The sequence below is a fragment of the Rana temporaria genome, chromosome 5 (genome assembly GCF_905171775.1).
Source record: "Rana temporaria chromosome 5, aRanTem1.1, whole genome shotgun sequence".
NCBI classification, from domain to species: Eukaryota; Metazoa; Chordata; class Amphibia; order Anura; family Ranidae; genus Rana; species Rana temporaria.
Window position 1 is genome coordinate 300,090,455 of NC_053493.1, and position 21,973 is coordinate 300,112,427.

Genomic DNA, 21,973 nt, shown 5'->3' on the forward strand with positions numbered 1-21,973 from the left:
TGTAGGTAGAGACGTCGGATGTTATCGTACGTACTCCTCCCAGGCATGAATCCTGCCTGGTCCCTATGAATAAGGTGAAGAATAACCTTCTGCAGTCTCAGGACCTGAATTTTGGCGAGCACCTTTACGTCACTATTTAATAGGGATATGGGGCGATACGACCCACATAACAGCTTGTCTTTGTCGGGCTTAGGGAGCACCACTATCAGGGCCTCACACATGGAGGAGGGAAGCTCACCCTCCTGCAGCGCCTGCCCAAACAAGGTGTGCAACTTCTGCGCCATGTCCTCTGCATAATTTTTATACCACTCGGCAGGTAAGCCGTCCAACCCAGGGGCTTTATTGGGGGGGAGTGAAAAAATAGCTTCAGTGACCTCCTCTACAGTAAGGGGTTTGTCCAGAATCGCTACATGTGATTCTTCCAGGATCGGGAATTGGAGAGATTCAAGGAATCCCAATGTATCCACCTCGTCCGGGGGGGGCGGGGCGGTATATAGGTTCTCATAGAAGGTCTGAAAGGTTTGGTTTATAACTAAGGGGTCCGAAGTGACAGAGCCATCCAACAAACGAATCTGAGGTATCGTCCGATCCACATATTCCGTGCGGGAGAGATAAGCCAGCATCCTACCATTCTTACCACTGTGCTCCAGTAGCCTGGCCGACAGATACAACTGCTGCTTCCGCGTCACCTCCACCCTGTGAAGGTCCAGAGCCCTGTGCGCCCCCACCAGGACCCCGTGGGAATCCGGGGTGGGGAGCGCAGAGTATTGGGCCCTGGCGTTCTCCAGGGAGGATTCCAGGGCCAAAAGGGTAGCCCGGGAGGACCTTCTGTGCTGGGCAATATTAGAAATATATGAACCCCGCACTGATGCCTTAAAAGCATCCCATGTGGGGCCAAAGGAAGCCGTACCAGCATTATCCCCCCAATAGTGGGACATTTCTTGCCGGACCGGCTCCTGGAACTCAGGAGTGGAGACCCAGAGAGGACTGAGCCGCCACACCCGAAAGGAGGGCCTGTGTCCCATCACCATCTCTATAGAAAGGGCAGAATGATCTGACAGTGTCTGGGGTAAATGGGAAACTGTCCGTATATTGGGAAGCAAGTCAGGGGTCCCCAATGCATAGTCCAACCTGGAAAGAGTACGGTACGTACGGGACTGACATGTATATTCCCGGGTCCCGGGATGGCTGAGCCTCCATAGATCCACATAGCCAAAGGTGGAGCACCACTGGCTAAACAGCTTAGAGTCATACTGGATGGGCCTCAAGCGGTCCCGAGCCGGGTCGAGCACCGAGTTGAAGTCCCCCACTATAAGAGTAGCCCTCACCGGGAGGGTGGCTAATTGTACACTCAGGTCTGTAAAAAGATCTGCCGTGACAGGGGGGGAGCATACACCACTACCAACAACAGCGGTGTGGCATGCACCGTGCATTGAAGAAAGACATACCGACCCTTGGGGTCCGACACCACCCTCTCACAGGAAAATGGGAGGCCCTTCCTTACCAAAACGGACACCCCCCGTGCATAACTAGAGTAGGTGGAGTGATACCCGTGCATGACCCAACATTTTTTCAGTGCCATTACCTTTGACCCCAGTAGATGCGTTTCCTGCAGACATAGTAAATGGGGGTTGTGCACCTTGAGGAAGTCAAACAATAAGGCTCTCTTGAATTTTGAGTTTAACCCCCTGACATTCCATGAGATACATCTTATCACCGACATGTTAAAGCATTGAAAATAACATAGCACATAAGCAAATCAATCAGCAATTTCCCAATCAAGGCATATGGGGGGGTAGAGAGAGGGCCAGGAACACTCACACACAGACACACCACACTCATCACCTCATACAACACTGCAAGCACGCCCCCAAGCATACACAGTATGGGCAACAGCCCAACACACATAACCCCTGCCAGACCCCAGAAACAAGGGGCTGACTTTACCCCCGAACTGCATGTAAATGCTAGGAACATGGCCTTCCGCAGACAAGCCAGCAAACTCAATAGTAACAGTCAACAGCTAATGCAATGTAAGAAAACAGAACAGTTATTAGCAAGTAGTAGCAGCACAATTTGCCTTTGAGATCTGTGTCCTCTTGTCACAGCAATTATCTGAAACCTTGTGTCCCAGGAGCTCTCCAGTGGAGCGGGGTGCCCCCCTCAAAAAAACCAAACAAAAAGAAAAGAACCAAAAAAGGTAGAGAAAAACCCCTGGGAACCTCAAAAAAAGGTGAAAAATAAAACAGATAGGTAGAAGAATCAGGTGTCGGGTGCCCTGTCAGACACACGGCCAGGCTGATGCAGGGATTCGAACCAGGACAAAGCGTTGGCTGGGGTTTGGAAGAAATGCACCTGACCCTGGTGCACTACTCTCAGCGTCGCTGGAAATAACATGGAATACTGCATGGTCTTCTCCCTCAGCTTCTGCTTGACATGTTGGTACTTGGCTCTGGAGGCACGGACAGCAGGGGAGTAATCGGGGAAGAGGGACACCGATGCGTTGTTGATCTTCAGGCTCCCTTTGATTCGGGCAGCTCGCAGGATAGAGTCCCTGTCCCTATAGTTAAGGAGGCGCATGATCATGGTGCGAGGGGGGCCTCCAGCAGGCAGCGGCCTGCCAGGCACTCTATGGGCCCGCTCCAGAACAAAGCAGGGGGACAGGCAGTCTTTCCCAAATTCCTGGGTGAACCAACTCTCCAGGAAAGCAACCGGGTCGGATCCCTCGACCCGTTCAGGAAGGCCCACCAAGCGCAGGTTATTTCTGCGCAAGCAATTCTCCAAATCGTCCATTTTGTCCTCTAATGACCGGAGTTTTGTATGCTGGGCCTTAATGTTAGGAAGGATTGGGCCTACAGTGTCTTCCAGGTCACTAATGCGGCGCTCCGTCTCTGTCACCCGGTCCCTCATCTTATGCATGTCCTGGCGCATTATAGTAATGTCCAGCTTTAGCTCTTCCATCTTCCCCATAGTGTCAGAGTGATTTACCTTCATGAGTTTGAGGACCTCCAACAGCGTGGGCTCCGGTTCCGGGCCGTCCTCCAGTCCATCCTCGCTGGGTGATCCAGGAGCAGGCAGCGCTGGTGTAGTGGAGGTCCCGGGAGAGGGTGGGGGAGACGTCTCAGGGTCCTCTGCAAAAAGCTCCGGCGTGGATGCCAATGAGGAGAGCGGTGCAGCGCTGCGGCGGCCATCATGGCCGGAGCGCGTGGTGATGTTCATCCTGGCCGCGGGCTGCTTTTTGCGCCTTCCCATCCACCAGAATCCTCTGAAAAGTATCCCAGGGGCTTCCCCAAGGAAATTGAAAGGTTAGTAGTCAGTTTTAGAGGATAGATTAGCAGGATGGCGCAGGATTGTTCAGAGGGATCTCGGAGCTGCTAGCAAAGACGTCTGCTCACATGCTGCTCCAGGCCACGCAAGAGGATTATTCTTAATTTCAGGACATTGGAAGGAACCATACAAAGCATTCCTTTATACCCGAAAGAGCCAACTGCACATTCACTAGTGCACAGTGAAAAGTTTAATTCACCATCCTTAGATGGAGCTATTTAAAACAATGAATTTATCACAATTAATTGCAAGTTACAGTTTGTTACTATTTCTTTGGTCCAGGGTGTGTGGATCCTGGCAATATATCGAAGAAGAGGCCATCTGTTTTTTGTGGAATTGTGAAAGTGAAATTGGGATCCAATAAGACAATATAACCATACACGTTTTGGTAAGAATGGACTAAACAAATCAAATAGCCCTTCGAACAAATCAGTGCATAGCACAGTAAAGTAAACAGAAGATATTCACATATTCACACGGCATGTGAGCAGACGCTTTAGCACAGAGCTCCCGCATATTACCCTGATCTGATCCGGTTTCCAGCGGCACGATCCGTACTGTTTTGCTCCAGGAGTAGCAGGAACACTTGCTGTATATCCCGATCGACTTATCGGCGGCTTGCAGGCTATGATGACCCGGGGAAACAAAGGCGACAGCCTGCGCCACGATGTCCAATATGGCGGCGCTCCGTCCTCTGCAGGGGGAGTGATAAAGCCAAGGAGGGGGTGAGTAAGCTGAGCAAAGACCCTAAAGACAAGACCGGAGACCCCCTAAAGACATGCGCTACTATGCGCTGAAACTAGCAGAGAAAACTGACCGCCCGGACCAGCCTGCTCTAAATGCAGACACAGGCCACAGTGATACAGACATGGATGACACGCTGCGTAAGCGGGGAGCGGCGGCCATGTTGGAGCAGGCAGATGGATCTGCAGGGATCGGCGGTCTGCCTGAGAAGGTGGAGGGCCGGGATCCCACCCAATTTGTGGAGCAGTGGCTGCTAGATGTTTTTGGCAAAGGGTCATTCTCGCATTTTTATGCTGTGGAACGAGCCCACAGAGTCCCTACCAGACAATTGCCACCGGGCCACCCTCCGCTCCCGCTATTGGCTAGGCTATTGAACTATCGTGACAGAGAAATCATTCTTCAGTTGGCCAGAGAACGCAGAAACGTCCAGTTTAATGGGACCAGAGTTTCCTTCTATCCGGATTTCTCGGCGGAGGTACAGCGGAGCAGAGCACGGTTTTCTGATGTTAAAAAGCGCCTGCAAAGGCTGCAAGCCACATATGCCATGTTGTACCCTGCAAAGCTCAGGATCACTTCTGGGGGGCGAGCCCATTTTTTTGAGAATGCTACAGAGGCGTCGGAGTGGTTGGACGCAAATGAGAATGTTCTCAGGCAGGCCTGTGGCAGAAGAGGACTGAGTACCCTATCCCAAGAGCAATTGTTGATGTTCACACTCGGATTGCTTAACTCTCCCCTTTGTATGTGAGTGCTGCTGGAAACATACATTGATTTACTATTCAACTAAATGCGTGATCGGAACTGTGTTTCTATATGGGCTTCCCTATAGTGTTACTAACTGGTGTCCTATTTGCTGCGGTTGGCAGTCACGTGGACAGTATTGAGGACACGTTGTCCTCTTTTTTCCAAAAGTTGGTTTGGTCACCTTGGTGCATGGGCATACAGAATACTCAGGACTTGTGCTTTACTTGGCCTTCTCAGGCTGTTCTATTTACCTGTCATGCCGCACTGAAATAGTTTGAAGCACCGTTGTGCTCGTTGAACTGGTATTTTTGGTTTTATTTTTTCAGAGCATTTCCTTCTACATATATGGCGGCCAAGTCTCAAACTGGGCCATGGCCCAGGATACTCCTGGACTACTGGCATATGACTGTAATACAGTTTCCCCATCTGCCTGAGGCGCCAGGGTATGGAGGTACTTTACGTTATCCTGCAATGTACCCACAAACATTGTCACAATGACCACGGTATCAGTTCTCTCCTGGAACGTTAGGGGGCTTAATGATCATTTGAAACGTATCATGGTGTCTACGTTGCTTCGAAAATACTTGCCAGCCATCTGTGCCTTGCAAGAGACACATCTGGTTGCTGACTCGGTCTCTTGTCTGGGATTTCGGTGGGTGGGAAGGGCGTACCACTCCACTCATACCTCGTTCTCTAGAGGTGTGAGTGTCCTGGTGCATAGTTCTTTAGATTATGAGGAATTTGATTCGGTAATAGATGCTGAGGGGAGGTATATTTTCTTACTATGTCAGTTATATTCCTTTAGGCCCCGTACAGACGAGAGGATCTATCCGCTGGGATTGATCCACGGATCAGTTCCAGCGGATAGATCCGGTCGTGTGTAGGCCCTAGCGGACAATTTTCGGCGGATAAAAATCCAGCCGACGGATTCCCAGCGGATAAAAATTTTGTAGCATGCTACAAAATCTATCCGCTGGGATCCAGTCCAGCGGACTGATCCGGTCGTCTGTACAGACTCACCGGATCAGTCCGTCCGCTCCCATCCCTCGCATGCGTCGTAATGATTCGACGCATGCGTGGAAGTGTTTACCTTCCAGCGTCGCGCACGTCGCGGCGACGGCGCGACACGTGACCGCGGATGTTTTCCGCGCGGATTTTGATCCGATGGTGTGTACAAGCCATCGGATCAAAATCTGGACGAGGAATGTCCGCTGGAAACGGTCCGGCGGACCGTTTCCAGCGGATGACACCTCGTCTGTACGAGGCCTTAAATGTATTCTTGCCTTTGTTTATGTACCATCGCCTTATGATCATTTGACACTTAGGAGCACTGGTGGACTTTCAGATCAAACACTCTGAGGTGCCATTGTATGTCTTAGGGGATTTTAACTGTTACACAGACCCGGTTTTAGATAAACATCCCTATGTCACAGCTAGACGGGGGACCAAACGCACTGAAGTGAGAAATGATACCGCTCTAAAAACTGCTGATCGGTTTGCTTTGCTTCCGTCCCACTAAACCAAAAAGGTGCTGGCTATGCACAGGTGCATTAGATAGAAGAAAATCCTGGACTGCCGCATTCCCTAAAACAATGTCTTTATTGTATAAATAAAATCCAAAAAATAACCAAAGCGATGCAGTCAAAATGAAGTGAACAACAGGAAAAAAGTGTCTGACATGTTTCACATCGTATGACCAAACGCACCGCCCTGAAAAAATGTATAGATGAGGTGGGCTGGAGGGGTCCGTTTGCCTTCAAATTTGGCCCGGGCTTCTTGGAAGTTAAATGCTTTCTGGCTCCGTCTCCTCCCCTCCCATGAGCAGGTGGTGACACAGATAGTAGATTTCTGGCAGATCCATACGGGGGAGACAAATACCAGCGGCACCTGGGAAGCCTTTAAGGCGATTCTTAGGGGAGTCTTCATTAGGAAGATTCAGGCAATCAAAAGTGACACTGGTGCTCAGAGGAAAAAAAAAAAACCCTTGCGGTGCCGACTCTCGGTTTTCTAAATAGGTTCCTTTAAGCTAGCGCATTGTTGGTTCACTTACCATTTCCTTTGATTTCCCTTCTTTTTTTTTTTTTTCTTCGTTGTCTGAATTTCTCACTTCCTGTTCCTCCTCAGTAAGCTTGCCGCCATCATCCGAGCCATTCTGGCTGGGGGTTAGTCAGCGTGCTCACCCCCTCCAATGGGACTACATCCCTGCGGGGAGATGCTGTGTTCCTTGTAGTCCCAAGACAGGGGGTGAGCACGCTCACTAACCCCCAGCCAGAATGACTCGGATGATGGGGGCAAGCTTACTGAGGAGGAACAGGAAGTGAGAAATTCAGACAAAGAAAAAAAAACATTTAGAAGGGAAATCGAAGAAAAAGGTAAGTGAACCAACAATGCACTAGCTTAAAGGAACCTTTACAACCCCTTTAAAACAATATCCATTTTTAATCATGTTCATAATTTACTGTGTACTTTGAACAGTACCGTTTGATTAAGGATTGTGCTCTGAGGTATTCTTTAATGATCCTAAACATTCTGATTTCCACAATTAGCTGGACTAAATCAGATGGGAGAGGAGGATGGGCAGGGCATACCTAAATGCAGCTACACTTTGAGTCAAAATAAGTTTTTGTAGCCGATTCCTCCTTAGACCCCTTTCACATTGAGGACGCGGCCGCATTCATGGTAAAGTGCTGCTTGTTTTAGCGGCGCTTTCGTGTCGCTTTTTGGCTTCTAGCGGGGTGCTTTTAACCCCAAAAGAGGGGTTAAAAACTCCAGTTTTGTGGCGCTTTCAAAACGCTTTTGAGATGCTGTGAAAGCACTGCCCATTCATTCCAATGGACAGGGGGAGTTTTTGGAGCGCTGTATACAGTGCTCCCAACCCCACCCAGGGATGCTGCTTGCAAGACTTTTTTTTCCGTCCCACAAGCGTATCGCCCCAGTGTAAAAAGGCACACTGGAATGAATGAGAGGCGGTTTTAAGGTGCTTAGCAGAGGCTATGTATAGCACTAAAGCGCCTGAAAACTGCCCCAGTTTGAAAGGGGTCTTAAGGTTAGTTTACACTTGCTTCAAAACAAGGCTTCGCACTTTGTTAAAGCTCTCTGAATGCCAGTCAAAGCCTCTGTTACTAAATAAAATGGTTAGCTTACATTCCTGTTTACACCTTGCTTTTTCTTGGTGCTTTAATGAGGCTTTGGTGGAATTTCGATGGGGCTTCGTGAGATTTCATGGGGCTTTGATGAGTCTTCGATGAGGCTTCTGTGGGGCTTTAGTGGTGCTTTAAGCAAGCTTTGCTATAGACATCTATGGAGGCTTTGAAGACTTTTTGAAGCACCAATAAAGCTTTATAATTTTTGAAGGAAAGCCAAAGCAAAGCAAATGCAGGTGTAAACAGGACTGTAAGCTAACTATTTTATTTAGTGACAGGGGCTTAGACTAGTATTTAGAGAGCTTTAACAAAGCCTGTCTGAAGCCTTGTTTTGAAGCAAGTGTAAACTAGCCATTAATGTGTGTTGAAGCCGAAGCAAGTGTAAATGAGCCCTTATTGTTCTTAGTCTTAATCTGCAAGAAGACAGGCTGGAAATAAACAGTGGAATGTTTACAGTGCCTGTGCCTGTGATGGCAGCTTAAATTATAGGCAGAGGTTAAAGGTTATATTTTCTAGATTGCTTTGTATCTCTGTGGCAATATTAAAAAAACACATGGGTTCAAAAGTATAGTTATCCTTTAAAGACCCAGTACAGTGATAAATAGTGTAATCTGGTAAGGGTGTTAATTTCTGAAAGGATAGTATTTAGTATGTGAATTCATTTTTTTTATTCACAGGCCCTTATTTATAATTTTCTCTATCTTTGAAGGCCAAGATGTCAAGCAAAGGTGACAGTTATAGGGGATTGGACAAACCATATAACAGTGTTTGCAAAGGTCACCTTTAATTTATATGGTTTATTTTTTTATGTGTTTAATTAATAGATTTTTTTTTTGCTGTTGCTGCAACTGCTAATAGGAAAATTTATTCTTACCTGAAATTTTCTTTTCCTGTAGTCCGTAGGCGGCACACAATGGGTTAAGCTTTCCATCTAACCCCTAAAGGAAGAAAACTTAAACAAGCAGTGAGACAAGTTAAATCAATTAATCAATTAATCAAGCACAGCAAGTCCACCTGTCCTGAAGCTATAAACCTTCCCCAAGAACACACACAGACGTATCTTATGCAGCAATATAGTAATTTTAATGGGAGGGAAAACCTGTGCCGCCTACGGACTACAGGAAAAGAAAATTTCAGGTAAGAATAAATTTTCCTATTCCTGGTCGTCCTACGGCGGCACACAATGGGATTTGCAAAGCAGTGCAAGAAAAGAAAGGGAGGGACATCAATGGTTTATGGCACCCTGAAGCACTCTCGAGCCAAAGGCCGATCCCTCGGACGAAACTACATCGATTCTGTAGTGTTTTATGAACGTGTTCGGTGAAGCCCACGTAGCTGCCTTACAGATCTGGTCCATTGGAACATGATACCTCTCAGCCCAGGACATAGCTGTAGACCTTGTGGAGTGAGCTCTTAAGAGAAGAGGGGATTCTTTGTTTTCTAGAAAATAACAGTGCTTGATGGTATCCCTTATCCATCTTGCTAGCGATGACTTACTCGCTTTTTCCCCTTGTTTGGCCCTTGGAACTGTAGGAACAGTGCCTCGGACTGTCTGAACCCCGAGGTTCTCTGTAAGTAGGTAGAGATGGTTCTTTTTACGTCCAAGAGGTGTAGGTCATCCTCAGAAACATCTTCAAACACAGGCAATACAATTTCCTGATTGATATTCGTGGACGTGGAGACTTTGGGAAGGAAACCCGGCATAGTCCTTAGAATAACTGCATCCGATACAAACCTGAGATAGGGTTCTTTGGATGAGAGGGCCTGAAGCTCACTTATTCTTCTGGCGGATGTAATTGCTACCAGAAAGATACATTTGAAAGTGAGGAACCTTAAGGATGAACTCTCCAGAGGCTCGAAGGGAGGTGATGTTAGCCTTTTTAGCACTAAAGGTAAGCTCCAAGCTGGTAATGGCTTATGGAAGGATGGTCGTAATTTAATAATTGCTCTGAAAAACCTGCTGACGAGAGGTGTTTTTGAAAATATTCCGTTCAGGCAGGAGTTAATGGCGGTCAACTGTGCCCTCAGAGTGTTCGGCTTCAGACCCTTTTGGAAGCCCTCTTGTAAGAACTGCAAGAGAGATGCCACTTGCTCAGGAGAAGATGAATTCCTGGCGCACCAGGCCGAGTAGAGGGTCCACACTCTACTGTAGACTTTTAAGGTAGCAGGCTTCCTAGAGGCTAGAAGGGTAGCAATAACCTCCTGAGATAGGCTTTGAGCCGTTAAGGCTTTGAGTTCAAATTCCATGCCGCCAGCTGGAGTTTCTCGAGGTCTGGGTGGAGCATCTCCGATTGGAGAAGAAGGTCCTTCTGGATGCGTAACTTCCAGACCTGATCCTTTGCCATATTCAAGGCTAGCGGGAACTATGCCCCCCTGGGCCAAAATGGCAGGATTGCTATTGCTCTCACCTCCTCGTCCCGAATTTTCTGCAGCACTTTCGGGATCAGTGGAATCGGGGGAAAGATAGACGAAAAACTTCCTCCAGCTTATCGACAGAGCGTCTATCGCTAGCGGAATCCCCACTCTGGATAGGGAGCAGAACTGGGGAAGCTTCCTGTTCTGAGAGTTGGCCATCGCATCCAAATCTGGCAGACCCCACCTGGAGGTGATCTTCCTGAAGACCAGAGGGTTCAGCTCCCAGTCTCCCGGGCCGATCGGATTCCTGCTGAGCCAATCCGCTCTCACATTGTCCACTCCTCTGATGTGGATGGCCGTTAGAGAAAGGAGGTTTTCCTCCGCCCAGAGCATGATGCGGGCACCCTCCTTCTGCATGGAAGGGCTTTGTGTTCCCCCCTGTTTGTTCAGGTAGAATACTGCAGGTAGAATACTGCAGCTAAGTTGTCTGATTGTACCTGAACCGCCTTGTGAAGAATTCTGGACTTGAAATGGACGAGTGCTTTCCTGATTGCCGTGAGCTCTTTCAAGTTCGAAGACATTAGAAGCTCCCTTTGCGACCAGGCTTCTTGTACCCAATGATCCTCCACATGGGCACCCCAGGCTAAGCCTGAGGCATCCGAGGTGAGGACCGTCTGAGACGGAGCCTTGAGGGATCTGCCCTTCAGGAAATGTTGTGGGTGCATCCACCAACGGAGATCCTGCTTCACTGCCAGAGAAATGTTGATAGTTCTCTGCAAAGAGTCTGGGCTCTTGTCCCATTGGGTCAAAATGCAGTCCTGTAGCACTCTGAAATGAGCCCTGGCCGAAGGAACAGCTTCCAAGGATGATGTCATCATTCCCAGTACTCTCATTGCCTTCCTCACTGAGCAGTGATCGATTTGCAAGAGATCTTGTACCGCCTGTTGAAGATTGGTAGCCCTCTGATCTGAAAGGAACAACTTCATTTGAAGGGTGTCTATTGTGAACCCGAGGTAGGGAATGACTGGAGTAGGGTTCAGAGAAGACTTTTTTACGTTTACTATGAAACCGTGGGCGTCCAGCATTTGTAGAGTCTTGTGAGGATGTTGTTTCAACATGGCCTCTGAGGGAGCTCTGACTAGCCAGTCGTCTAGATAGGGTGTCACACATATCCCCTGTAGCCGCAGGGCTGCAGTCAGGACCACCACCACTTTCGTAAAAACTCGAGGTGCCGAGGTAATGCCAAATGGCAGGCATGTGAACTGAAAATGGAGAATCTGGAGATTGAAGAGGAGAACGACCCGTAGATATTTCCTGTGTGCCCTGAGAATAGGGACGTGCAGGTATGCGTCCTGAAGGTCGACTGACGCTAGGAAGTCTCCTTCTTCTATGTTCGCAATGGCAGAACGAATTGATTCCATTCTGCATTTGCGTTTGACAAAAACTGATTTAGGTAAGACAGGTCTATTACTAGCCTCCCTCCTCTTGAGGCTTAGGGTACTGGAAATATCGGGGAGTAGAGACCTTGGAATCTTTCTTGATCTGGAACCTTTTCTAGAGCGTGCTTTCTTATGAAATCTTCCACCAACTCTAGAACTACTGGGTTGGAGGGCTTGTTGAGCATGAACCTCTGTGGTGGAAAAGACCCCAGCTCTAGAGAGTACCCTCTTGAGACGATGTCCGTTACCCAGGAGTCCAACAACGTCTTTTGCCAGATCTGAGAAAAAAACCTCAGCCTGCCTCCCACTGGAGGAGAGGCGCTGATGGCGTCAGGCTTCTTTGGGCTTATTGAAAGGCTGCTTGGCTGTCGCTGAATCTTGCCTTTTTTTATAGTAGGACCTTCTGCCCCGAAAGGAATAGTTCCTTTTCGTGGAGTATCTGGAACTCCCGTAAACCGGCTTACTCGACCTTTTCCTCTCTAAGTGAAAGGCAGCGTCTTTCTCCTCATTGTAAGATTTGAGAATATCTTTCAGATGAGGGCCAAACATGGATGAAGGATGGAAAGGCATGTTAACAAAACTGACTTTGATCATATGTTACCCGACCATTCCCTTATCCAAAGCGCCCTCCTGGTCGCATTGGACAAGGCGAGGGATCTGGACGAAAATTTTAGAACATCCACAGGAGCATCACATAAAAACTCTGCGGCCGACTTCATCATGTCAACTCCTTTCAACAAAGAGTCTCTAGACACCCCTTCCTCAGCCACATCCTTAGGGCTCTGGCTACCGGAACTGAGGAAGCCGCAATTTTTGGGGTGGAAGCCGCCGCTAGGTAATTCTTTTTAGCCAAGCTATCTGCCTTGCGCTCTAAAGGGTCGGACAATCTGGAGGATTCTTCTGAGGGAAACAGAGATTTTTAACCATCCGGGCAGCCGCCAGATCCAGCTTAGGTGGATTTTCCCACTCAGATGAAAATTCGGAAGTCCAGCCTATAAGAGGATTTAAAGCGGGCCCCCGCATCAGATTTTCTGTCAGGATTGGCCCAGACCTTTTTGAACCAGTCACTCAGAATGGGATGAGAAGGGAATCTCATATCTGGGATCTGAGGAAAATAATATAGCTGATCCTTCTTTAGTCTAGCCGATACATCTTTGGAAGATTCTATAGTATTCATTACCGCAGACAGTAACTTGGGAATCTTATCTTTGGGTAACAAGTACAAGTGGTCATCCAAATCATCAAAAACAACTTCCGGATTGGATGAGGAGGCACTACGTTCCCCAGATGAGGAGTTAGATGCAGCAGGGGATATATCTCTGGTACTTCCTTTTTGGGCACCAGAGAGTCTTTAATTTCTTTGAATGTGTTACACATTTCTCCCTTAAACCATGACAGGAAAGAACTAGCATTATCAGATTGATTCAAACAAGATGCGTTTTTCACATTTGTTGCATAAGTTGCCACTTAAATAATATGCTGCTGCAGATTTTAAGTTTAAAATAAGTAAAAAAATAAGGACCATGCCTCCTACCTCTGACCGGCCAAGGGATCTGCTGCCTAGGCTGAGTGCAGCCATTTGCAGATCCCGCCGGTCAGAAATAAGCCAGGGACCCGGACCGGGAGTGACGCGGCAGAGCACTGGGATCTCCGGACCCCAGCCGCCTATACTGTACACCATATTCATGCAAGCTGACGGTCAGCAATCGCTATCCAAAAACGAGTATTTAATTCGCCATCGGCGCTTACCGTTTCCTCCGGTCCTAGACGCGAATTCCGGAACTCCCGGAAGTGCGTCATAGGTCTGCGCGGTCCTCTGCGGCGACTTCCGGCCTATGGAGCGCAAACATCCCCGGTATCCATTCAGCCGCTGAGCGGGGAATACATGGCGGCCTCCTCAGGAAAACAACGTCCTTTATTGCCGGACCAGGGGATGTGGGGGTGCAGGCCGAGGGACCGAGGATAGCACCCAGTATACAGCCGCCCCTAAGCTCAGCAACCCAGAAGCACCGGGTGTGAGCACTTGCCTCACGTCTTCTTCATCTGTGGTAAGAAGAAAGAAAAAAATACGTCTGTGTGTGTTCTTGGGGGAGGTTTATAGCTTCAGGACAGGTGGACTTGCTGTGCTTGATTAATTGATTAATTGATTTAACTTGTCTCACTGCTTGTTTAAGTTTTCTTCCTTTAGGGGTTAGATGGAAAGCTTAACCCATTGTGTGCCGCCGTAGGACGACCAGGAAAAACGTGTTAGCTTTTAAACATTCAGATTTACAGAATGAGCAATGTTGTCACCCTATTGAAGTATAAATCAACAGAACGAATGGCAGGATCAACAGATAATAAAACTATGTTAAACCAGCCATAGCCAATATTCACTGTACTCTCTTGACAGGGATGCCTCCCGTTGCCCCCCTGCCAGGAGAACACAATAGCTTTGTGAGGGGAATCGAGTGATCATCTATGGCCAGCCTTACAGGGAAAAAAATGAAAAACATAAAATTATATATTATTACTGTTCCAGACTGCAGGATGTATGTAATTTTACCCATAATTCTGCTTTAAATCTCATTGACCAAAGAACACACAACATTGGATTTAATATGAATCATTTAAACACGGCGCAAAAAGTTACACAGTTTGGGGTACATTTGTTTATAAAAACCAATCAGTATTTTTTGTTATATTTAGCTGTTAGGCTGGCCATACATTATACTTTTTTCTTGTACAATATTCCTTTAGATGTGCCAAAACCATATAATATGAGGTCAAACACTTTTAGTTTGTATGCAATCAGGCAGGCTATTTTACTACATACTACAGTTGAAGGTAGATCTAAAGGAAATTGAATAAGAAAATTGTATAATGTATGACAAGCTTTAGATGTAATGTTGTAATTAGTCTAATTTTTTTATTTATTTTTTAAAACACAATTTACTCGGTTTTAACACGTTTTAAATAAAATGCTGTAAAGTGTTACCACAATGTCAAAAGATTGACATTGTATAAAACAATTCCAAATACCATCTCCATAGATAGATAGATAGATAGATAGATAGATAGATAGATAGATAGATAGATAGATAGATAGATAGATAGATAGATAGATAGATAGATAGATAGATACAGTGGATATAAAAAGATGTCAAAATGTCAGGTTTCTGTGATGTAAAAAAGCCATGGTCCGCAGAGAGCTTCCAAAGCATCAGAGGGATCTCATGGTTAAACGGCATCAGTCAGGGGGATGGAGGAGAGTGGAGCAGGGTACAGGGGGCTGAAGAGACCAGGGGAGGACTGGCAGAGCTCAGGGTAGGAGTGAGACTGGTAAAGGTCAGAGTAGCAAAAGACTGGAAGAGCTCATGGTAGTGGAGGATTGGCAGAGCCCAGGATAGCAGAGGACTAACAGAGCTCTGGGTAGTACTGGCAGAGCTCAGGATAGCAAATAACTGGCAGCGCCCAGGGTAGGACTGGCAAAGCTCAGGGTAGGACTGGCAGAGCTCAGGATAGCAAAGAACTGGTAGAGCTCAGGGTAGGACTGGTAGAGCTTGGGGTAGCAAAGGTCTGGCAGAGCTCTGGGTAGGACTGGCAGAGCCCAGGGTGGTGGAGGACTGACAGAGCTCTGGGTAGGACTGGTAGAACCCAGGGTAGCTTAGGACTGGCAGAGCTCTGGGTAGGACTGGCAAAAAGTCAGTCACGAGAAGGGTACAAAAGAATTTACAAGGCATTAGATATACCATAAAAACAAGAAAAATATTTGCGCTAAGATAAAGATAAATATGAAAAATAAATGAATAATGAAACGTTATGTTAATTAAATAACTCCAGCTGCAACACCAAAAAACACGTGATACATGTGAAACAAACAGAAATAAAAAAAGGAAGGGTTGCGCTAGTGGCACAACCTAATGAGATGTGCAAATGTTCATAATCAATAATAATAAAAAGATATATACATCGAAAACTAAAAAATATTGATTATTGAATGTATATAAAAATATATATATTGATCCGACCAAGGCTAACAGATCAGAATGTTAACCAGGTACCATAAATGTGGACACTTCCCTATAATGTCCTCAGGGGTATAAGTGTGTATTGCCCTCACACAATGATCAATCAAGCAAGAAATATTAAAATAATAATAATATTCATCAGTGAAGAAAATGTCCAAGTTCATAGAACAAACTCCAGGGAGGAAAAAATGTTGAAGAAAACGAGGATAAGAGAAATTCCACCACCAGCTTGAATGCACAAGGAGAGAAAACTTGCAGCACACCCGGGAGAGGAGTAAGTTTAAACTCTTACCAGAAGGTTTCTTTAAACCAGCATATCATTCCACTCCTTCAGGGTAAACGATCAAATCCTTTGCTGCCTCCACTGCCTCTCGTCCATTCTATCTGGAAGTCCCCTCTCCACTCCAGGCGCTCTCACCACTCCAAACTCCAGTATCCCATAGGGTCACCCAGGAAGAATAAGGGCTCAAATAGTGAGGTACCTTCAAGTGGGGTTGGATATACCATGAAATACAGTGAAAACAGTCATAATCAAGTGGAAAACAGCGACATTACCAAGAACGGGACATCCTTCCAAAATTTATGACAAGACGAGAAGAAAACTGGTCATGGAGGCTGCCAAGAGGCCTACAACAACATTAAAGGAGCTGCAGAAATATCTGGCAAGTAATGGCTATGTGGTACATCTGACAACAATCTTCCGTATTCTTCATATGTCTGGGCTATGGGGTAGAGTGGCAAGACCTTTTCTTCTGAAGAAAAACATCCAAACTCGGCAAGATTTTGCAAAAACAAATCTGAAGTCTCCCAACAGCATGTGGGCATTTTTTTTATGGTCTGATGAAACAAAGATTGAACTTTTTGGCTATAATTCCAAAAGATATGTTTGGCGCAAAAACAACACTGGCACATCACCAAAATAACACCATACGCACCGTGAAGCATGGTGGTGGCAGCATCATGCTTTGGGGCTGTTTTGATTCAGCTGGAACAGGGTCCTTAGTCAAGGTAGAGGGAATTATGAACAGTTCCAAATAGCAGTCAATATTGGCACACAACCTTCAGGCTTCTGCTAGAAAGCTGAACAAGAAGAGGAACTTCATCTTTCAGCATGACAACGTTCCAAAGCATACATCCAAAACAACAGTAGTGGCTTCACCAGAAGAAGATTAAAGTTTTAGAATGGCCCAGCCAGAGCCCAGACCCGATTCTGATTGAAAATATATGGGGTGATCTGAAGAGGGCTGTGCACAGGAGATGCTCTCGCAATCTGACAGATTTTTGAGTGTTTTTGCAAAGAAGAGTGGGCAAATATTGCCAAGTCATGATGTACCATGCTGTTAGACGCCTATCCGAAAAGACTGAGTGCTGTGATTAAATCAAGGGTGTGCACACTAATGCAACCATATTATTATTTTATTTTTACTTCCCTCCACCTAAAAGATTTCAATATGTTGCTCAACTGAGTTGTACCGTTTATAGGTCACATTAAAGGTGGAATAAAATCTGAAATGATTTATGTTTTCTCATTTTTTTACATCACATCAACCTGACATTTTAATGACTTTTTTATCCACTGTAGATAGATAGACAGACAGACAGACAGACAGATAGATAGATAGACAGACAGACAGACAGACAGACAGACAGACAGACAGATAGATAGATAGATAGATAGATAGATAGATAGATAGATAGATAGATAGATAGATAGATAGATAGATAGATAGCATATATTTAAATCTACTGCATAAACATTTTATTTCAAGCATTCATTTTTTAATAAAACCAAATCTAACCAATCTAGCATCCTTTGAATACCATTAGTTCATTGGAACACACAAGAACTACTTTATACAGTCAGCTGCCTAATACTTGTTTATAATAAAGTGATCTCAGTTGGTACCACAGTATATTGCATTATGCAACTGCCCAAACCTTCCTAGTAATAATCAGTGAGATAAAAACTTTAACTTTTATGCTACTAACATACAGCTTATAAAACAGCAAACATAACATACTAACATATTTCTTGATGAAAGAGATGACAGTGAGAAGTCCGCTTCAATGCTCTGAAGTGCCCAGGAGTCTACACTACTGCTTATCTGATGACTTGTTAGTTAATCTGTTTAACATATTGGTGATTAGGCACGTGTGCCTGGCTTTACTGCTAATCCTTCTGCTTACCTTAAAGAGAAAAGACATTTGCTTAAAAGTACAGGCAGAGCCAGATGACCATGCATTTAATATGTCCATCTCTGGAGTGACAGGAGCACCATTTTATGCAGGATTCAGCTAAGCACATCATACTCTTATTTTGAGCCTGTCGTACCTTATATTCTTCTTTAACATAAAACAAAACCCGCTCATTAAAATCTTATAAAAGCTTTAAAATTCAAAGACATGCTGGTTGGCCCTAGTATGTGTATATATGAATGTGAGTTTGGCCAGCTAAACACAGAGAGCATTTCTTTCCTGCAACCACGGGTTGCAGGGAAGAAATTAGCTAATTTCCCCCATCAACACAGACAGTGTTGATACGGGAATCCCTCCTGCCATTGTCTTCTCCTGGCAGGGAGAGTGGGGGAAGCCATTCCAGCTGGGAGAAGACAGTGATTATTGCTAGCAGTTATCGCAGCCACTAGTGATAATTGCAGGTAAAACCCGGCATGCTGGTTGTACCCAAGTTGATCGATCGTTCAACTTGGTATATTCAGCCTGCCCATACACGTTCGAATCTCGGCTGGTTCAGCATGAACCATGTATAGCCTGCCTTAGAAACCTTCGATTTTAATGTTCTTGAGGGCATGGACTGATGTGAATGCACAATATTGTGACAGGTGCAGCACTATGCAGTGCCTTTATGCGCTGTGGCATTAGAACATTTTTGATTTCTCTGATCTTTTAGTCCAAGCAAGACTATCTGTTACTCTATAATTCCTCTAGCACCGTTCTATGGAAGCAGTAGGTTTAAAGAGCACACCAAACTCTTGAGATAACTTCTTTATTAACTTCAGCTTTTCTTTATATATAACACTGACAATATACAGCAAGCAGTCCATGTACAAACATGTGTTGAATAAAGTATAACAAACGGCGGTTCAACTGTTCAATCTTGTCATTCTGCATAAAATGGTAGATATATTTCTTTCTTCAGTATCTGTACTCTCACTTTAAGTTATTTAAACACTTTATGATCTCTCTGAGGCTTAATCAATAGTTTTACTTGCTTTATATTGCTGTTTGCAGTTTGCTTGCTTGAACATTTGCTATGATGTTTGATAGCACGTTTGGAATTGAAATTTGCTGTTTGTTTGGTGGAACTACAAGTGAACACATAACTAAACACATCATTTTTTGCGCTATAAACAAAAATAGAGCGACAATTTTTAAAAAAAATCTATATTTTTAACTTTTTGCTATAATAAATATCCCCAAAAAAGATATATATTTTTTTTTCTCAGTTTAGGCCGATACGTATTCTTCTACCTATTTTTGGTAAAAAAAATCGCAATAAGCGTTTATCGATTGGTTTGCGCAAAATTAATAGCGTTTACAAAATAGGAGATAGTTATATTGCATTTTTATTAATATTTTTTTTTTACTACTAATTTTCGTGACCGCGACATTATGGCGTGCGCGAACCCCACGACTGGGCTTAAAGGGCCACGTACAGGCCCTCAACATGGTCCCCCCAAAGCACCTTGTCCCCATGTTGATGGGGACAATGGCCTCATCACCTCAACCCTTGCCCAGTGGTTGTTGGGTTCTGCGAGCAGGGGGGCTTATCTAAGGGGGCCCCCAGATCCCACCCCCTATGTGAATGGGTATTGGGTACATTGTACCCCTACTCATTCACCCAAAAAAGTGTCAAGAATGTAAAAATTACAGTTTTGGACAAGTCCTTTTTAAAATTGGAGGACAGTTTTTTGCTCAAGTGTACTAGGGTGACCACATTTCCAAACTGCCATTCAGGGACACCCCGTCCCCCTCACCTTCCCCAAAAAAAGATGAGGGGGGACAGGGGAAATGTAGTCTCGGAGTTGATGGGGAATTTGGCAGTGGGTTATTTGTCAGCTGAATGTGCCACTTGCCATCAGATGCAGTGCCGCTTGCCACCCATAGCCTGCCGCCAGATGCAGTACTGCTGTCACTCCCTTTGCATGAGCCCCATGCATTACAGGAAAGGAGTGGAGTCGCTACCTGGAGAGTGAAGATCACACCAGTCCCTGCTGCTTGCCGATTAGTGCCAGAGAAGGAGGAGGTGACCAGGAGGGTGGGGTGGGAGGTGGGTGCTGCAGTAAATTGTCACTGGTTTCAAGACGTCAGGCAGCGCTGGCCTTAGCAACCAGTTCCGGAAATGTAGTTACTAGTTAGTAGGGGGTAACTGTGTCCTCTATTTCATTCCGGGACACTGTATTGTCACGGAAAGAAGGTGCTCGGGACCAGGGACAGACATGTCAATTGCGGGACAGTCCCGGGCAATCTGGGACACGTGGGCACCCTAAAGTGTACACGATGCACGGCACAAGTACCTAGCAGAGCCCTGAAGAACCCAACCCTTCATGTGACCCACACTTGGCACCCAATGAGGAGGGGAACATGTGTCTCGCGATGTCCATTTTTCTTCAATCACAGCGTCTGATGTTCCTGAGAAAAAAGGAAGAAATACGAAAAAACTCTGCCTCCATGGGTGGAGTCCCCGTGACAGTCATCTTTTTGCTTTGACAGCTGTTATATAGGCAAGTGCGGGGCCACCCAGTGAGGTTGTGACAGTGCCTGTCTCCCCCCCACTCCCTCTTGCTGCTGGAAAAACTTTGAAAATATTATATAATCCTCTGTGTCTCGTTATGCTAGGTGCTCCTGTCTCTGTGAGTTATAAAAAAAAATACATTTATACCTGTTTTCAGAGCACCACTCGGCACTCATGTGACCATGACCGACTCTCTCCTCCTCTCCCCCTCTCGACCTGACTGACGTCAGAGGGGGAATCTTGGCCCGCTGCAGCTGTCAGATAGGGGGAGCAGAGAGGCGGCAGGTCACGTGAGCACTGATCGGCGCTCTGAAAACAGGTATAAACTGCATTTTTTTTTATAAAACACAGAGACAGGAGAACCTAACGGGACACAGAGGATTATATAAAGTTATCATAGTGGGTAACAACCACTTTAAGAGCACACTAGATTTCTAGCAGGATAAACAACTACTTTTCTGTACTTAAAGCTTTCTTAATAGAAAAAACATGGGGGAATGTGCATTTATTACAGAGATATCATATATATTTTTTTATATTTTTCCAAGAAATACACTTTTAAAAATGTTTGAAAATTAATTTTGCTACAATTGTATTGGCCGAAACGTGCACTTTATTTGTTTATTTGTGTATGTTCATTTTCAGAATGTTGCAGTTATACTTTGGCTATATTCTTCCTGCAGTGCAGCCCAATACCATTCCAACACCTGCAACTGACTCTATCATTTATGTATTTGTTTATTTCAGGTACTTATATAGCGCTGTCAATTTATGCAGTGCTTTACATATATATTGTACATTCACGCCAGTCCCTGCCCTCAGTCATGCTGAAGGTCCATAGTAACTATGAACCTGTCAGCCATAAACAACCATCCCTTTTACATATATACATTTTTCTCCTGATGATGGTTTAACAAGACTAACAAAAGGGATCACAGGCTTAGCAAAAGCTAGCAGGCCTGTAGCCCTTGGAGGCTCATCTTTGAACTGTATTCAATAATGTTTTCCTTTCCTCTGTAGGAGCTTTGCTAAGCCCAGAGGCAGATGGTGCTGCAGGATTGATCATTCTATTAAAGAAAGATAAAGAAAAAAATTACCCAAAGAACCAGCATTAGAAGTCCCCACTGCATGTTAGGAGAATGAAATAAGTGGATAAAGTAAACATAAGAAAAAAGCCCTTACTTATTGTCTCAGCTTACCTTTTGATGCATGTCAAAACAGTTGATTACATGCACACTGTAGCCATTCAGGTTATAGCTATAAAAATGCACTGATTACAGTGAAAATTACAATGGCAGTGAAGGGGTAAACCACTAGGTGGCGCTGAAGGGGTTAAGTGTTTCCTAGGGAGTGATTCTAACTGTTAGGGGGAGGAGCTACCAGTGACACGTCACTGATCACTGTTCCCGATCATGAACAGGGGAATGTCTTGTTTACAAAGGCATTCCCCTGTTCTGCCTT

The 21,973-nt window shown here is 45.5% G+C and overlaps 1 protein-coding gene across 1 annotated transcript in view; it reads right to left on the reverse strand.

Moving 5' to 3' along the window:
* CLUL1 (clusterin like 1) overlaps positions 1-17,856 on the reverse strand; it is a 60,060-nt gene extending 42,204 nt beyond the window's left edge. Inside the window, exon 1 of the mRNA XM_040354039.1 lies at positions 17,785-17,856. Within this exon, the coding sequence (XP_040209973.1) occupies positions 17,785-17,786 (2 nt within the window). The 5' untranslated portion in view covers positions 17,787-17,856. The remainder of the gene's footprint in view (positions 1-17,784) is intronic.
* Positions 17,857-21,973: the final 4,117 nt, after the last annotated feature.